The sequence below is a fragment of the Peromyscus eremicus genome, chromosome 13, assembly GCF_949786415.1.
Source record: "Peromyscus eremicus chromosome 13, PerEre_H2_v1, whole genome shotgun sequence".
Lineage (NCBI taxonomy): Eukaryota > Metazoa > Chordata > Mammalia > Rodentia > Cricetidae > Peromyscus > Peromyscus eremicus.
Genome location: NC_081429.1, coordinates 50,239,885 through 50,258,629, shown reverse-complemented (window position 1 = coordinate 50,258,629; position 18,745 = coordinate 50,239,885). Strand labels below are relative to the sequence as shown.

Below are 18,745 nucleotides of genomic sequence, written 5' to 3'. Positions count from 1 at the left end.
TTTCCATACAGGGACTGGAGAGGTGGCTTAGCAGATGAGTTCACATCCTAGCATCCACATTGGGTAGATCACAAACACCTGTAATTCTAGCTCCCAAGGATCTGATATCCTCTTCTTACCTCTGGGGACACCTGCACGCACTCACACACATGTGCACACACATAGATAAAATGTAAACATTAGTAACGTTTACAAAATAGAAACTAAAATTCACATAGAAAAGAGTATCTTGTAGGGCTGGGGATGGCTCCATTGGTCATGCGCTGGCTGCTCTAGCCCAAGGACTTGAGTTCAGATTCCCAGCACCTATACAGAATCTAGGTGGGTGGCACACACCTGTAACTCCAGCACTGAAGGGGACATCAGAGGAGGTGGCAGGTGGATCAAGGGCTTGCTGGTCAGCCAGCCTAGCTGAAATGCCAACAACCTCTAGGTCCAGTGAAAGACCTTATCTCAAAAAATAAGGTGCCAAGCCATCAAAATGGATTGGTGGGCAGCCCTGACAGCGCGAGTGTCCACGTAGACTAGAGCTCGATGTCTGATTCCGCCCTCTGTCACTCTTGACCTTAAGTTTTGAGACAAGTCTCTAGCTAAACTCAGAGCTCACTGACTAGGAAAGACTAGCTGGCCAGTGAGCCCCAGTGCCTGTCTCTCTCTTTTTCTTTTTCTTTTTTTTTTTTTTTTAAAGATTTATTTATTTATTATGTATACAGCATATGTGACTGCAGGCCAGAAGAGGGCACCAGATCTCATTACAGATGGTTATTAGCCACCATGTGGGTGCTGGGAATTGAACTCAGGACCTCTGGAAGAGCAGTCAGTGCTCTTAACCTCTGAGCCATCTCTCCAGCCCCTCTCTTTTTCTTCCTTACCTGAGCGATGGAGATATAAATCTAGGTCCTCACGCTTGGGCAGTGGACACTTCACTGAGCCATCCCACGCTCATGCCAGGAATGTATTAATATGTTTACTCTGACCTGCTTCATTTTCTTTTCTTGGAACCAGGCAGGGTAGTTAGAACACAGATCCTGTACAGTTGTACACTTGTGTGGTCCCAGCTACTTGGTATGCTGAGGCAGGAGGATCATCCATTTGGATCCAGGGGTTAGAAACCCACCTCCCTAAAGAGGAAAACAAGGCTTCGTGAGAGCAACAGATTATTTTCCATACGTAATGGTATCCTTCATAGGCTTTTCTTAGGTATTTAATTATGACCTACTGTGTGCTGGTTCTTCCTCTGTGCACAGGCCACAAAGCTTCATGTGCTCATACTGTTTTAGGGATGCTCCTGACACATCCACCAGAGGTTTTTTTTTTGGTTTTTTGTTTTGTTTTGTTTTTTTGTTTTTCGAGACAGGGTTTCTCTGTGTAGCTTTGCACCTTTCCTGGATCTCGCTCTGTAGACCAGGCTGGCCTTGAACTCACAGAGATCCGCCTGCCTCTGCCTCCCAAGTGCTGGGATTAAAGGCGTGCACCACCACCGCTCAGTTCAGCAGAGGTTTTTTAAAAGCCAATTTGATACACTTCCAGTGAGAGTACTCATGGCCATTCTCCTCATTTGATGGATGCATTTAGATTAATTCCCCTTTGTAAAAACTACATTTCAGAAATGGTCACAATAATCCCCAAGCTTCTTTACACCACAGTTTTGTGTTGTTTTGTTTTAATATTGAAGCCTGGTTTCTACCCCCAGACACTTAGATTCAATTGCTATGAGGTGTGACTTGTGTTTTACTGTCTTTAGAAATGCCTCCCAGGTGATTGCAGTGTGCTACCGTGTGGGAATTCCTGCAGCACACTGTCAGCAAACCCTCCTTTCCATCTTTAACGTGGGGTCAGTTTTTCCAGTCTTATCACTATTTGGTCAGGATTTATACTGTCCTGTTGTTCAGTTCTGAGAGATGTTAATGCATAAGAAGACTCCCTGTGCCTCATTCTAGCTGGAAGAAATTAGAAACGATCTAAATTAGTAAATTTATAGAGTGTGAAAACGGCTGTGGGGGAAAGTGGGAAGGAGGCGGGAGAGTGTGGGGCGGAGAGGCTACAGTTTTAATTATTGTGACGGGGACATCAGCTGGGATTGTTTCTCAACATTTATGAGATGGAGACACCAGCCCTGCAGACCATTGGGTACCTGGATGTCCGAGGGAAGTCTGGCCGAGAGACTGTGACTCAGAGTCTTAGAGGTCCAGCTATTCCTGGTGTATTTGAAGCTAGTATGTCTACCATGATGCACATTACAAAATTAGAGATGGAGATGAGGTCAGGAAGACTGGACAGCGTTTGTATGGCTTAGAGCTATGTATATGTGTATGTATATGTATACATATATGTATATGTAAGCATATGTCTAGGTTGCTTCTTTGAGATAGGAAGCTGGTAGATAGTTCTGAGCTGTCATGCTCTGAGTTATGTATTTTTTTTTAAGATCTTGGCTTCCACTGATAGATGAGAATGTCAGGTCGGAGGCAGAGGAAGTAATTCAGGTGTTGTTGCAATGAAGCAGGCTAGAAAGAGACTAGGCTTGGACCAGGTGCTGACCAGCAGGTAATGAGGGACAGAGACAAGAGAGCAACAGAAAATTCTGTGCTCTGAAGACAGAATCATCAACACTGACTAATGCGTTAAATATGGAGCGAGAGAGGAGAAGGCAGCGGGCTGTTGGGCCAGAGTGACTAAAATAAGATTCTTAGTAAACACAACGGGAAGCTTGGGAAGACACAGTTTGCAGAATGATCGAGAGTTCAGTATGTTGGAAGCCACGTGTAATATGCTTCAGGCACCTTGGTGGAGATGTCAAGGTTGCGGTTAAATTTATGAGTCTGGAGTCTGGAGGAAAGAGGCCCTGACTAGAAGTAAAATTTTGGAAGTATTTGCTACATAGTTTTAAAATCTCCAGACCAGAGTTCACCAAGGTAGTAAATATAGATTAAAAAGGAGGTCCAAAACAAGGCCATTCCATAGTGAGTTCCAGGCCTGCCTGGGCCAAATAGTGAGACTCTGTCTCCAAACAGGCAAACCAGAAAAAAAAAAAAAAAAAAAAAAAAGAAGAAGAAAAGAGAAATAAACAACAACCCAGCCCTTGGACATTCCATCGTTAAAACATTAACTCTGGAAGGAGTTAAAAGGAGATGAGATGGACAGCAGAGAGAGAGGGAGGGAGTGTGAGTCCCTCGACTGTCCTCCTGGGAGCCATGGGGGGCAGCGCTTCCAGAGTGAGTTCTGATGTCACCAGTGATAGAGCAGGTCAGCGAGGATGAGGGAGGAAGCAAATCTTGGGATAGTTTTAGTGGCCATCGATTACCAGTTACTTGTGTCTTTTAGGTTTCACAATTTACCTTTCTGATTATTTCCTATCTGTTTCTCTTCCTCAGTGAGTGAGACTTGATTTGAGAGAAGTGGTGGAGTCAGAAGGCAGAATTTAGAAGGGTTAATATTAACAGAGAAACTTGAGTGTTTAGAGGCCTGTGTGGTGTTAGAATTGTTTTACATTTTCACCTGGGTGGTAGTAATTTAAATGTTTCTTTAGACTCAATTACTTCTTGAATTTCATGTAGATATTTTATGCACTTTTTAGTATGTATCTGAAATTTAACAAGAAAGAAAGACAAAATGTGTATGAATTTAAATACAAATTTGCTTTTAAAATTATTGGTTACTGACTTCAAAGGTTTTGTTCCTCACATGGTAATATGAACAGAGGGGTTTTTGTTTGTTTGTTTTATTGAGACAGGGTTTTTCTATGTAGCTCTGGCTGTCTTAGAACTCACTCTGTAGCCCAGGCTGGCCTCAAACTCAGAGATCCGCCTGTCTCTGCCTCCCAAGTGCTGGGATTAAAGGCGTTAGCCACCACTGCCCAGCCTGAACAGAATTATTTTTAGGAAGTTTAATCTCCACGAATACTTACATACTTAATTAATTTTTTTCAAATTTTCTTCTTTAAGCCCTCATGCAGTTGGAATCTACTCTAAAGAAAATCATAAAGGAACGAAGAGGAAGGAACTTCAGTCAGCATATCTTCATCGACTCCTTAATCCAAGGGAACCTTAATGAGCAGCAGGTGATAAGAGTGTTAGGCGTTTATGAGAAGTTCACGTATGCGTAGAGTGCGATTCATTCAGTCCAAATGGCCTCCAAGAAGTTGGGTGTCTCTTTTGTCATGTCGTGAGTAGTCAATGTCCCCCTAGTTCACCCTCTGAAGCCGCTGTAGAGCATTTAAAATTAGGATAAGCAAACATGAAGCCCAACTGATCTGTTAAATTAGTAGAGGAGTGATCTATTAAATTAATAGAGGAGTGTGTGTGAGCCTTGATGGACTCAGCCTTCCTGCCCAAATGGCCAGGTTCATTGCTTGTTTGTTACCAGCATAATGCTGTGTTTATGGTGTTGCCAGGCAAGGGTCAGCAGTGACATCCTTGCCACTTCATTATAGGAGTCCCAGCATGGCATATACAATCTCTAATAGGCAGAAGGAAGTTTCTGGATGTGCGTTTGTGCAGAAATTGATCAGGTTCTGAGGACAGTAGCAGGCACTTCTTCCCTATGGCCAAGACAATATTGTTGCACCAGACCATGCCATGAAAATAGGACTGAAAAGGTTTGCCTGTGGTGAGCTAGTAAGATTACTAAGAAATAAATGTCTGTTCCATCAAAAAGTCTGTGCAACCAGGAGTGGGGGCACACACCTTTAGTCCCAGCACTCAGGAGGCAGAGGCAGGCCAGTTTCTGAGTTCTAGGCCAGCCTGCATAGTGAGACCCTGTCTTGAAAAACAAAAGACAATGCAAGGTATGATCTACCCATGACAGTGTGGATAGGAGAGGGTAGGGGTTTGAGGAACCAGAATGCTTGTATAGTGTGATTGTCAAAGGACAAGTTTAATTAAAAATGACAAAAATAAAAGGTAAAATTAACACAAGTAAGAAAATAGGCAGTCCAGTCTTTAGAGATTTTTATTTGTTCTTTAACATGTAAATGTGTGAGCCTGTGTGAGATTATATACACCATGTGTGTGCAGGAGCCCTCAGAGGCCAGCAGAGGGCGTTAGACCTCTGATACTGGAGTTACAGGTGGTTGGGAGCCTCCCATTGTGCTTGCTGGGAACCAAACCTAAGTCCTCTGCAATAGCAGTGAATGCTCTTAACTGCTCAGACACCTCTCTGGCCCAGCTGCCCGTTATTTAGATTGGTTCTCACATTACATGGATTTTGTCTTTGGTGAAGACCTAATAAAGATATATTTCCCCCCACTTTTTCCTGAACCTAATTTTATACTCTAGAGTATTTTAGTAGGATCTAGTGAAGACCACCTTATATTTTATACTTTCTAAATTTGTCTTGTAGATCCTAGAAGACAGTATGATATTTTCTCTGGCCGGTTGCATAATAACTGCAAAGTGTAAGTATGAGTTGATTTCTCTCTCAGATAGATTACAGAATACACACAGGTGAAGCTGTTCTATAGAGAAACACTGCGGGAGCCCTCTGTCCTGTCCCTTCCTCGCTGTTTGATTCTAGTTTAAAAAGCTCGCTTCGCATGGGTGCCTCCCCCACACATGTGTGTTCAATTTCACCTTCGAAAATTGCCATAAATTTCTCAGCACATTTTATGGATTGTGAATTCTATTAGCGCCTTTCAAATGAACTGCCGTCAACACCTTTCCTGGTGAGTGACGAGCTTTTCCATATCGCTCGCTCGCTGGCACGCACGCACCCGTTCTAAGGGTTGAACCCTTGTCCACACTAGACAGACAGTCGCCCACTGATTCACAGCCCCTCTGTTGCTGATTCCAAGCCGGTCTGCTGTTACTAAGGACTGGAAAAGGGTGCTGAGTCCACAGTGATCATGATTTGAAAGAACTCTCTTCTTGCATTTGAAGATGATTTCTATTTAAAATCCTAAGATGTGTGACCTTCATTGGTTTGTAGATTTATAGGGAACAGTGCATTGATACAGTATTTATAGAAAATGTTTATAAACATAAAAAAGGTATAATATAAAATGCTTCCAGGAAGTATTCAGGTACCAGCTTAAAATGTGGAAAATTGATGTTCACTTGAAGGACTTGGTTTACCCTTTATTTCAAGGGGAAGTTTTTGGAATGCTGAGGGTTGCTAGTGTAAACTCCTCACACATTTCTCCTCTTTAACATCTAGATGTGTCCAGATGTTACAGACCAAATGAAATTTATGCAGATGTGTCAAAGATCTCAATTACTTAAAATGTATTATTTAATTTCTTCCCACATTTGTTTACCTGTTGTGGTAGCATGGGCACAGGTCATGAGCATGCAGTCAGTGGAGTTCAGCTTACCGTAGGTCCAGGAACTGGACTCAGGTCATTAGGCTTGCCAGCCAGTAAATTACCTGCTGAGCCATCTCACAACCCATCAATACTTTTTTAATGCTTATTTGGTTTCTTGATTTTTTTTGAGACAAGGTTTCTCTGTGAAATAGCCCTGACTGTCCTGGAACTCCCTCTGTAGACCAGGCTGGCTTCAAACTCACAGAGATCCACCTGGCTCTGCCTCCCGAGTGCTGGGTAAAGGTGTGCGCCACCACCGCCCGGCTTGGCTTATTTGTTTTAAATCTCTGTTACATTAAAATGTATCTTTGATAAAGCTTTTTAAAAAATGGAATTAACCTGGGCATGGTGGCACATGTCTAATTCTAGTATTGAGGAGGGTGAGTTGGGAGGGTCACTAGTTCCAGGCCAGCCAGGGCTACACAGACCTGGTCTCAAAAACAGAAACAAAACAAAAGGGAGTTTATTATGCTGTGACAACCACAAAAACTGGCCATGTGAGAGTTTATAAAGAACATTACTATTTATTTCTTTGCATGTGTTCTGTGACTTTTTTAAGAGATGTGTTTATTAGTTTTAAGTGATAAGTCAAGCAGGACATATGGATGACTACTGTATGCAAATCCTTGTTAGTAGTATATAGATATATATTGTAAACTTGTACTGCATATTTTAATATATAATGTAAATTACATATGTTTACATATCATTTGTGAAACAGAAATGCCGTGGTTCACCCAAAAGCCCTAGTGGGCCATGCTAAGTAAAGTGGCAGCGCACGCCTTTAATCCCAGCACTCGGGAGGCAGAGGCAGGCAGATCTCTGGGAGTTTGAGGCCAGCCTGGTTACAGAGCGAGTTCCAGGACAACCAGGATGTATAGGGAGAGTTAACATAGCCAGTTACTCTTGAGTAATTGAGTTATAGGTGGCTATTGATTTTTAGAGGAAATAAGTCAATCAGGCAGACATTTTTTCCCCCTCATTTTTCAAGACAGGGTTTCTCTGTGTAGTTTTGATGCCTGTCCTGGTTCTTGCTCTGTAGATCAGGCTGGCCTCGAACTCACAGAGATCCATCTGCCTGCCTCAGCCTCCCAAGAGCTGGGATTAAAGGAGTGCACCACCACCACCCGGCCTTCAAGCATATATTTTTAAAAAGTTAACTTTGGGTTTTATGAGTGTAGTTCTGTGTTAGAACACTTACCTTGCACACACAAGGCCTTGGTTTGATCCCCAGCACTGCGATAACAACAACAACAACAACAACAACAACAACAATAATAATAATAATAATAATAATTTGAGTCAGTCCTCAGCCTAGGAAAAAAGGTGATTGATAAGAAGAGGTAGACAGTGCTCTATACACATCACAGAGCTCCTGGAATAGAAAAGGCAGCTCCGTAGGTACTGTTGCTTAAGCATGTCTAGGGAGAGGTTTATTGGAACAGTGAGGGAGTATAGCTACTTTGTTCCCTCTGCCTTTTGTCCCTTTTACCCTGTGAAAATAATCCACAAACCAGCTGAAACCAAAAGTGAGCCACGAGCCAATGTCTGTCAGAGTACTTATTAAAAGTTCAGAGGAGGGACAGGGAGGTGCCTCAGGGGGTGAAGGTACTCGCCTCCAACCTGATGACCTGAATTCAGACCCAGGAATCCACATGGTGGAAGGAGAGAACAGATTCCTAGGTTCTGAGCCCCGCAGACATGTCAACACCCTTACATATACATATATACACACATACATATATGCACAGTAGATAAATATGATTAAAGTTTTTAAAATAGTGCAGGTGGTGGACCTTACCCCCAACCTGTGGAGTCAGAGTCTCTGGTTGTTAGGTTGTAGCACCAGTGAACTCTCAAATGATTTGGGGAGCCAATCACCCGAGCAATAATTATGAAAGGTTTAAAAATATTTCATGTTCTCATATGAGCAAATGTCCCACTAATTTGATTTGTAGGAATCATTAGTGTTTCTAGTGAAGAAGCTGATTTAAGTCGGGTTTTTACTTCATGAGATTGAAATAGATAATCTCCAACATCCAGTCCCCCTTGGGTGTTTATCCTCACCGGTCTTAGGTAGGCTGACCTTACGTGGTCTGTCCCTTACCTGCCAGACTTCAGAAAGACATATCTTGATAGCTCTACATGTTTTCCCATCTTCTACATACCTTTGTGTTCTGTTCAAAGAAACTCAAATCTTGTGAAGAATTTTGTTTTAATTTTTGGTAACATTCATGTACATCTAACAGGAAAAAAAATTCATGAACTAAACCATTACCTTTTTTTTTTTCTTGTTTTATACCAGAAATTATGCAGTGGCTATTTTCATTGACCCCAATATGCTTTTTACATAGTGTGCACCTGGGCAATCTGCTTTCTGACGACTTCTGAAGACGTTCAGAAGAAGCTGCATAAGGAGATAGACGAAGTTTTCGGGAAGGGTCCTATTACTTCAGAGAAAATTGAGCAGCTAAGGTAGGAATACAATGAACGAAAAAAAAATCATTAAACAGGCAATATCAGGTGGTTTATTTATTAACATAAAGCTTATGCTAAGATGTAGGAAAAATATAGATATCTTTCTTAAAATATTTACATAGATTTCAATTTTGATTTGTTTCTGTTTATTTAAAAAATTATTTAGATGGGCGTAGTGGTACAAACATTTAATCCCAGCACTTGAGAGGCAGAGGCAGGTGGATCTCTGTGAGTTCAAGGCCAGCCTGGTCTACAGAGAGAGACCCAGGACAGACAGAGCTAAAATAAAGAGACCCTGTCTTGCAAAAACCAAAACAACAACAACAAAGTTTTATGTGTCTGTGTCTAGAAGAGTGTGTGTGCCCATCTGTGTGTGCACATCTGTGTGTGCACATCTGTGTGGGTGCCTGTGGAGACCAGAAGAGGGAGTTGGATCCCTTGGAGCTGGAGTTAGTTGTGAGCCACCCAACATGGGTACTGGGGTCTAAACTCAGTCCTCCTGATGGAGCAGCAAGCACTCTTACTTGTTCTTGACAGTCTCTATTTCTGCTTTTTGAGGCAAGAGTCTTTACTGTGTATGGGGCACAAACTTATAATCCTCCTGCCTCAACCTCCTGGGTACTATGATGACAATTATGTGTACCACACCCATTTACATACAGATTTTAACAGATCAAATTTAATCTCATGTCTAAAATCATAAAAGTAGTTCTGGGAGCTGGAGAGATGGCCCAGCAGTTAAGAGCACTGACGGCTCTTCTAGATGACCCAGGTTCAAATCCCGGAACCCACATGGTGGTTCACAACCATCTGCAGTTCCAGTTCCCAGGGATCCAGTGTCCTCTTGTGGCCTCCATGAGCAGTACATGCTAATATGGTGTAACAGACACACATGCTCATAAAACACCTAGACACAGAGAATAATAATAATTAAAAAAAAAAAGACTACACAACTGTAGAGCCATATTAAAAAAAAATAGAGTAGGTTCTACAGAACCTTTTAATTAATTAGCTTATATGTAGTACCTACCAATGATGTCAAGCATGTGGACATTCATACTTTGTTTATAGGAATACCAAATAGTACAGGCACATGGGGAAATGCTGTGGTAGGATTTTATAGTGTTAAGCATACACTCAGCCTCTGTATGACTCAAAAATTCCTGAGCATTCCTAGGTAGTTACTCAAGAGAAACGAAAGCAGGCCTACACAAAGACCTGTGTGCAAATGTTGGTAGCTGTATATTCAAAACACCCAAGAGCCGGAAGCAGTCCAGATGTCTACCAACTGGTAGATAGATAAATTAGCAAATTTTGATACTGTTATGCTGGGGGAGGCTGCTACGTAGTAGAAAAACAATGTCAATATATACATCCACTTGTTATGATAAGTGAAAAAACGAAGTGCAGAGGACTGCCTGCCACATTGTTTGACCAACGAGAAATTCTGCCAAAGGCAACATCAGCTGCTAGAAGGCCTTGCTGCTTACTTCTCTCAACCTGTTCTCCAGATTGCTGCCGGGTCTGTGGTTGCACACTCTAGTCACTTGGGCCACTGCAAAAGACAGATACCTACCTGGAAGCAATCTCAAACTGTTCCGCAGTCTCTGGGCATCAGAAGGCTTCCCAGAGTTCAGTACTCCCCCCTGCCCCCCCAAGACAGGGTTCTCTGTGTAGCTTTGGAGCCTATCCTGGAACTTGCTCTGTAGACCAGGCTGGCCTTGAACTCACAGAGATCCGCCTGCCTCTGCCTCCCGAGTGCTGGGATTAAAGGTGTCTGTCACCACCCCCCGGCTCAGAGTTCAGTCTTAACACAAACATCCCCAAAAAGAAAAAGAAAGTTTCCCAGGTCCTTGGAACTGGAGTTACAGACTGTTGTGAGTCACCTTGTGGGTGCTGAGACTCGAACCCGGGTCCTCTGAAAGAGCCACGAGTGTTCACAACCTCTGAACTGTCTCTCCAGCCCAATCGTGTGGTTTTTGACCTCCATTCTGCTAATGTTTGTCGTGTTTATTAACTTCAACACATCTGTTTAATTTTTAAAAAAACAGATATTGCCGGCACGTGCTCTGTGAAACTGTTCGGACTGCCAAACTAACCCCAGTTTCTGCCCGGCTTCAAGATCTTGAAGGAAAAGTCGGCCCATTTGTTATTCCTAAGGAGGTGGGAAACATTTGTTGTATTTAACTTAGCTTGTCTTCAGCTGCTTTGGTGTGTGTTTTGATCTGATTTCTTTTAATTGAAAGTATTTTTTTTCATGTGGTCTATTTTGATCAGTTTCCCTTTTCCCATCTCCTCCCGATCCTTTCTGCTCTGTGGCCTTCTTTCTCTCTTTAGAAAACAAACAGGAAAATAAAGAATAAACAAAACATACAAACAAAAAACCAAAGAAGAAGCATGAGAAACACATTCACAACACGAACACACTCACACACACACAGCAATAAAAACACAAAGTTGGAAACCATAATATACAAGCAAAAGGCCAGTAAGTTAAAGAGAAAAAAAAAAATGCCAGAACAAACCATTTTGAGAGGAAAGTCTCCAAAAGCACCATTGAGTTCATCTTGTGGTGGCTATATGCCGCTGGGCTGGGGTGTGCTCTTGTGTTCCTGAAGGTGTTCAGTCAGTGCTACACGTCACCGAGTCACAGCCAGACTCACGGCCACTGGACCTGGCGAATTTCCTTTAGCTTCCCTCCCTTGTCTCCATGTCCTGCTGTCCCCCCGTCTGTATGTCTGTGTGCTCTTGTGTGTGATTATTGAGCTGTGTGTGCATGCATATACACACATACATGTACCAGGCTTTTTCCTTTGGGCCACCAACCAGCTTACAAATCAAGATACGGAGATGTATATTAGTTTTCGAATGCTCGGCCTTAGCTCAGCTCCTATTTTAACCTGTTTCTCTCTGTGTTTTGCCTTGGGGCTTTTCATCTTTTTTTTCCTTCTGTTTATCTTGTTTTCCTGCTGTCTCTGCGGCTGGCTGGCTGGCTTCTGGCCCCAGGTGTCCCTCTTTTTTTTTTTTTTTTTTTTTTTTTCCTTTCTCTTCTCTCTCCTGCCTAGATTTCTCCTCCTATTTATTCTCTCTATCTGCCAGCCCTGCCCATCCCTCTCCATCTAGTTATGGCCATCCAGCTCTTTATTAGACCAGTCAGGTGCCTTAGGCAGGCAAGGTGAAACAGCAACACATCTTTTCATAATTAGACAAATACAGCATAAACAAATGTCACACACCTCTACACAGTTAAAGTAATATTCCACAGCATAAACAAATGTCACACACCTTTACACAGTTCAAGTAATATTCCACAGCATAAACAAATGTAACACATCTTTACATACGTATGTATCTTAAAAACTCAAGTTAGGGGCTGGTAAGATTACTCAGCAGATAAAATACCTGATGTGCAACACCTGGTGACCTAGGTTTGACCCCCAGAGCCCACATTAAGGTGGAAGGAGAGAACTGACTCCGAAGAGTTGAACTCTGATCCCACACGCCACGTGGCACACCCTTAATCATACTCACACATAATACACACAACGAATAATAATTTTTTTAAAAGTGAGCCTTACTATGATATATTATAATTAATACGTTGTTCTTTCTTTTTTATTAAGTATATCGTAACTGTTAATAAAACCGGCACTTGATGGAGATCCCATTCATTTTAAAAGCCATGTAGTGTTCCACAATGTGTATCATATCAACTTATGTCCTGTAAAGAAAGCCATCCCACTAGTGAAGATTCAGACTGACATTCTCTTTTATTTTTATAAATTATACAGTGGTATAGGTATGGAATAATACCTTAGAAGTGGAGTTTTTGAAAGCTGGGCATGGTGTTGCATACCTGTAATTCCAGTACTCGAGAGGCTGAGGCAGGAGGATTGCCATGTTTGAAGCCATCCCGCAAGACATAGTGTGTTGGAGGTCAGCCCGGGCTACATAGTGAGGAAATGGAGTGTCTGGATCAAACGCCATGTGCTGCCCTTAGGGATTGAAGTTAGCTCAGGTAGAGCCCTTGACCAGCTCTGCACGAGGCCCTGGTTTTGAGCCTGAGCACCACCAAATGAATTATTTTATTAATAATAAATGAATCTTGTAAAAGGCAACTTATACTTCACTAATAATGATAGTACATGCTTTCTCAGGGTTAGGGATGTAGCTCCGTGATAGTGTACTTACCTGGCTTGTGTAGAGGTCAGTCCTTAGCACAACAAGGTAACTGACTGATCAACTAACTCACTCACAAAATCCTTTGAAGATTGGGAGTTTGCCAGGCGGTGGTGGTGCACACCTTTAATCTCAGCACTCGGGAGGCAGAGGCAGGCGGATCTTAGTGAGTTTGAGGCCCTCGTGGTCTACAAAGTGAGTTCCGGGACAGCCAGGACTGTTACACAGAGAATCCCTGTCTTGAAAAAAAAAGAAAAAAAAAAGAAAAAGAAAAGAAGACTGAGGGTATAGTTCAGTGGGCCCCAGAGTTCAATCCCTAAGGCCCCCCAAAAATAAAATAAAAAAACCTCCCTCCAGTTTCTCACCACTTTGGATTTATGAATCTTCTGTGTGTCTCGAGCGTCACATCATCTCATTGATCCAATGCTCCTCTCTGATAATTAACGGCTTTTCGTCCATGTATCCAGTTTGCATTTCTCTTCTGACCCCTGCTCTTCTTCCTGGTGAGCTGTCTGCCTGTTCCTCGGCTGTCGGTTACGTGGTGGATTTCTTCCTGTTTATAACCCCCTTCCCCAGAGGCTCACGTACTTCTCAGGTTTTAAACTTTCACAGAGTCGAGTCTGGCTTTTCCTGCTCGGCATCGGGATACAGCGGCATGCTTAGGAGGCCTGATCGGTGGTCAGATCACCGAGAGAATGGCCGGTGGCGACTTCGTCACTTTACATTCTCACTGTCTGTCCTAGAAGAGCCTCTGGGGGACCGCTGTTGCGTTTGTCATGCTCGACTAACTAGACTTTGTCTTTTAGACCCTCGTCCTTTATGCCCTCGGCGTGGTTCTTCAGGACCCCAGCACTTGGCCGTCCCCACACAAGTATGAAACAGTCTTACGTCTTTTTGATTGCTGTGTTTATGTGTATGCGAATTTGCATTCCTTTCCAGTGGTTGGAAGAGAAAACTCAGTATGTGGTAACGATGTGACAGAGGACCGGGAAGCCACTCCACTTCTGTCTGCTCTTCGCCGCTTCTCCTTCATGGCCTCATTCCTCTATCCGCTCTCCTTTCTCCTCTCTTCCTCCTTTACTTATTTTCTATTTATATATAGCATTTTATATATATATATATATATAAACATATATAAAATATATAACATTAAAACATTCTTAATAAAATAGCAGGTCTTAAATTTTTTTTTTTTTTTTTTGTTTTTGTTTTTGTTTTTTCGAGACAGGGTTTCTCTGTGTAGCTTTGCACCTTTCCTGGGACTCACTTGGTAGCCCAGGCTGGCCTCGAACTCACAGAGATCCGCCTGGCTCTGCCTCCCAAGTGCTGGGATTAAAGGCGTGCGCCACCACCGCCCGGCCCAGGTCTTCAATTTTTATTCTAAGATTATTAGCTATTAGCTAAATTTTATATTCCAAATGTTTTTTTTTTTTATTTTTACTTTTTGGTTTTTTTTTTTTTTGAGTTTCTCTGTGAATTTTTGGTGCTTGTCCTGGATCTCGCTCTATAGACCAGGCTGGCCTCGAACTCACAGAGATCCTCCTGGCTCTGCCTCCTGAGTGCTGGGATTAAAGGCGTGCACCACCACCGCCCAGCTCCAAATTGTCTTAATAACAAAATTAAAGATGTGCTTCTGTAAAAATAAGTATGCCTATAATTATTGAAAACTAAAATTAGAAAAAAAATTTTTTTCTCAAGACAGGGTTTCTCTGTGTAGCTCTGGCTGTCTTGGAACTCACTCTGTAGACCAGGCTGGCCTTGAACTCAGAGATCCACCTTCCTCTGCCTCCCGAGTGCTGGGATTAAAGACGTGCACCACTATTGACAGCAAAGTTTGAAATTTTTTAATCTTAAAAAAAAAAATCTATGTGAAAAATGCCAAGTTTTCGATAAACTTTAAGTGAGATATGAAGGATCTAGCTGAGTATGTTGCTCATGTGCAAGGCCTGGATTCCGTGACAGGTACCATAGGGGGAGAGAAAGAGCAGGAACTGCATCGGAACTTTTGACATTATTGATATTTCTAGAACATTCAGAGAAATTGAAAATGTTAAAAGGAATAGGTGGACCCAGGTGTGGAGGCACACAGCTGTAATCCCATCACTTGGACATATAAAATGTCTTTCTCTGTCCACCAGCCAGCTCCCAAATAAGGACATGGAGACTTCTTGTTAATTATGGAAACTTGGCCTTTAGCTTAGGCTTGTCCCCAACTAGCTCTTATAACTTATTAATCTGCTTCTATTAATCTACATTTTACCACGTGGCTTTTTTACCTCTTTTGCTGCACATCCTGCTTCCTCTGCCTCTGGCTGGCAACTCTGCCTTTCTTCCTCCCAGCATTCCTCTCTGCCCAGAAGTCCTGCCTATACCTCCTACCTACCTATTGGCTGTTCCACAGCAATACACCTTCACACAGTGTACAAATATCCCACAACACTGGGGAGGCGGAGGCAGGAAAAGTGAGAGTTTGAAGATAACCTGGGCTACATATCAAGACTTTCTCACAAATATCTACCCCCCTCCCCCAAAGGGAATAGATGCTAAGTTGTGGAAGTCATTTTGAGCTATTAAATTTAGAAGATATAGATGTTAGTAGTATAACTGAGAGCTTCCTAAAGTTGGGCACTTCCGTATTCATGGGAGGGCCTGTCTCGGAAGGAAGGAAGGGAGAGAGACAGGATGAAAACAGTGATCTTCAGACTCAGCTCTTTTGGCTTCAGCCTTGGTGCATTTCACCCAGGAACTGTGTTGCCGCCCAAGGAACAAGCCCTGCTGTCTCAGCCCTTTGAGCAGAGTGGGAACAATTCCTGCCTCACAGGAATTATATATATATAATATATATATAAAGGGATATATATATATATATATATAATATATATATAAAGGGATGCCTGGTGGAGTACCTAGCAGAGCACCTACTATGTAGCAAACGTTTGATAAGTGTGCATGTGCAGCACTCAAGGCCAGGTGTGATGCTAAACATTTGTTTGTTTTTAATTTAATTAAAATGTAAATACATCATGTCCTCTCTCCCTCCACTTCCTCCTACCCCTCCCATGTTCTCCTCCTCTTTGACCATTATTGCTACACCTGCATATAAATGAATCGACATGTAAACACAACCTGTTGAGTCCGCTCTGTGCTGCCTGCATGTGTGTGCTGCTAAGGCCACTGGATGTTGGTGCATCAGAGGGCTCATCCCTAGAGGACACTAATCCTCCTTCTCTCAGCAGTTGTCAGTTGCTTGTAGCCCCTCATCTAGGGGTAGGGCCTGGTGAGATACACCCCCCCCACCCCCCCCACCCCCCCCCCTACCCCCACCCCCACCCCCCCCCACCCCCCATTCTCAGGAATGTCAACTCTTATTGGAACTGTTTGGGTCTTGCTCAGGCAACCATGTTGTTTCATGCGTGCATCTTCCCCATCATAACTAGAAGGCGCAATCTCACAGCAGACTTCTTGGTCCTCTGGCATGAAACATTTCTCTTACCTGATGCTACTTAATTCTCTCCACCGACCCTGAGCTGAGTCTTCTACAGCTGGAGGAATTGGTCAGAGAGATCGCATTTACATAAGGGTGCAAAGAGACAGGATGCCAGCTTTTGACCGCTGTTGGCTTTTGCTGTGTACACAGCTGTGAAAGACATGTAGACACCTACGTAGGACCTTCTACAAGACAGATGAATGCAAAGGATATGCCTTTTGGAATATTGTAAATACTGGTGTGTGTGTGTTTTTTTTTTCGAGACAGGGTTTCTCTGTGTAGCTTTGGAGCCTGTCCTGGAACTCACTCTGTAGACCAGGCTGGCCTCAAACTCACAAAGATCCACCTGTCTCTATCTCCCGAGTGTTGGGATTAAAGGTGTACACCACCACCGCCAGGCAAATACTGACATTTTAATAGTCTGTAACGTTGCTCTTAAATGTGTTCATTACAATCTAAATACTCCTGCCTCCTGTGTACATGGAAGGACAGGCGCTCTCCACCAAGTCCACCAGCTTCCAGCTCTCCACCAAGTCCACCAGCAAGTGTTCATGTTCCTCTTCTCTAACACAGTATAGAGCTTTTAAAACACTTGTGTTTGAAAAGAACTTCCATGTTTCCTTTTTTATGTTTCTACTTCTCTAACAGCATTTGACAGGGGAAGTTTAAAATAAGAGCCTTTCTTAGCCTCTTTCACTTATAGCAAATACGAGTACAGTATAATTGGTAAACAGAATTTCAAGGCTTGGATGCCTAATTTGAATTGGAGAAACAATGTGACCTGCTGCATTGCTGGATCTGAGGAAGGTATTTTTTTTTTAAATCCACTGTTTAGAGGTAACATATTTAGAAACAGCAAGAGATTAAATGTCTGTGTGTTCAGTGGCTTGGAAGTATAATAAAGTATAATGTGACTGCAGTAGATTTAAACGGTTACAGCCTGTGCATTGAGTGTTGATGTTGAGGTGTAAGTGGGACCGTTATGGTGAACTCAGATTTTCCTTTTAGGTTTGATCCGGATCGCTTTGCTGACGAATCAGTGATGAAAGTGTTTTCTTCGCTTGGCTTTTCAGGCACGTGGGAATGCCCAGAACTGAGGTAAATGACAGACAGCAGTGGGAAAGGCGAGATGCCATTCTCACCCACTCAGAATTAGATGATCTCTCTTAACGGGAGCAAGCAATCTATGTAATTTTTAATGTTGGATTTTTAATCTTTAGTAACTCGTTGACTCTCTTCTGGACCAGGTTTGCTTATATGGTGACCACAGTGCTCGTGACCGTGCTGGTGAGGAGACTGCGCCTGCTTGCTGTGGAGGGACAACTTTTTGAGATGAAGTATGAACTGGTCACATCTTCAAGGGAAGAAGCGTGGGTCACTGTCTCCAAAAGATACTAGACATTTAGACATTTTAAGTCTTTGTTAAGTAGATGAAGGGAAAAAGCCTATTTAGATTATGTGCTGGGTCCTTTTACAAACCCAGTATCATTTTGTAATGTAAACCCTATTAGTGCTTTGTGAAGTAAATTTGGATTTTTATATATCAAGATTTCTTAATATGTGATATACATTTATACTCATTACAACAATATATTGACAATTTTAATAGGAAAGTTTCATTTTCCTTTAATTTGTATCATTTTCTAAGCCATTATTTTTAATCTTGATTTTCTTAGGTTGATCTCTCAAATGAATATATTATTAGTTTTTTTTTTTTTTTTTTTTTGATTTTCAAGACAGGGTTTCTTTGTGTAGTCTTGGCTGATCTCAGAATTCACTCTGTAGACCAGGCTGACCTTAGCTCATAGAGATCCACCTGCCTCTGCCTCCTTAGTGCTGGCATTAAAGGTGTGCACTACCACCGCCCGGCTCAAATGAATAATCTTAGAATTCTTTTGTGTGAGTTGGAGAATCACATTTTCTGAATATTCATAAAGAGAAACAATGTTACCTCTTTTTACTTTTCTAATAAATCACCTATCACTCTATTTGGGGACTATTTTTGTTTCCTGAGTATTAATTAGTGTGTCTTAATCATTTGAATTAGGTTTTAGTAATTTCCTAGACATCGTCTAGCATCTGCTGTCTTTTCTCCTTGCTCATAAGCGTCCCTCCCAAGGCTGGCACATGGCTTGGCATTTCAAGTAGTTTAGCGTCAGCTGGGAATCGCACGCTGCTTCTGAGTGTGCTTCAGAGCCCGCGCCCCTCCTCTGTGACAAGCTGAGGTGACACTCATTCCCTTTCGCTGGCAATATCAAAGCACTATGTTCAACTCTCCTTCTCATGCAGAGATACGGAAC

The 18,745-nt window shown here is 42.5% G+C and overlaps 1 protein-coding gene across 1 annotated transcript in view; it reads left to right on the top strand.

Moving 5' to 3' along the window:
* Positions 1-17,992, top strand: part of LOC131923440 (cytochrome P450 20A1) — a 48,727-nt gene extending 30,735 nt beyond the window's left edge. Inside the window, exons 7-13 of the mRNA XM_059278472.1 lie at positions 3,945-4,060; positions 5,341-5,395; positions 8,656-8,776; positions 10,831-10,942; positions 13,765-13,829; positions 17,454-17,543; positions 17,693-17,992. Coding sequence (XP_059134455.1) covers positions 3,945-4,060; positions 5,341-5,395; positions 8,656-8,776; positions 10,831-10,942; positions 13,765-13,829; positions 17,454-17,543; positions 17,693-17,843 — 710 coding nt within the window. The 3' untranslated portion in view covers positions 17,844-17,992. The remainder of the gene's footprint in view (positions 1-3,944; positions 4,061-5,340; positions 5,396-8,655; positions 8,777-10,830; positions 10,943-13,764; positions 13,830-17,453; positions 17,544-17,692) is intronic.
* The last annotated feature ends 753 nt before the right edge of the window (positions 17,993-18,745 follow it).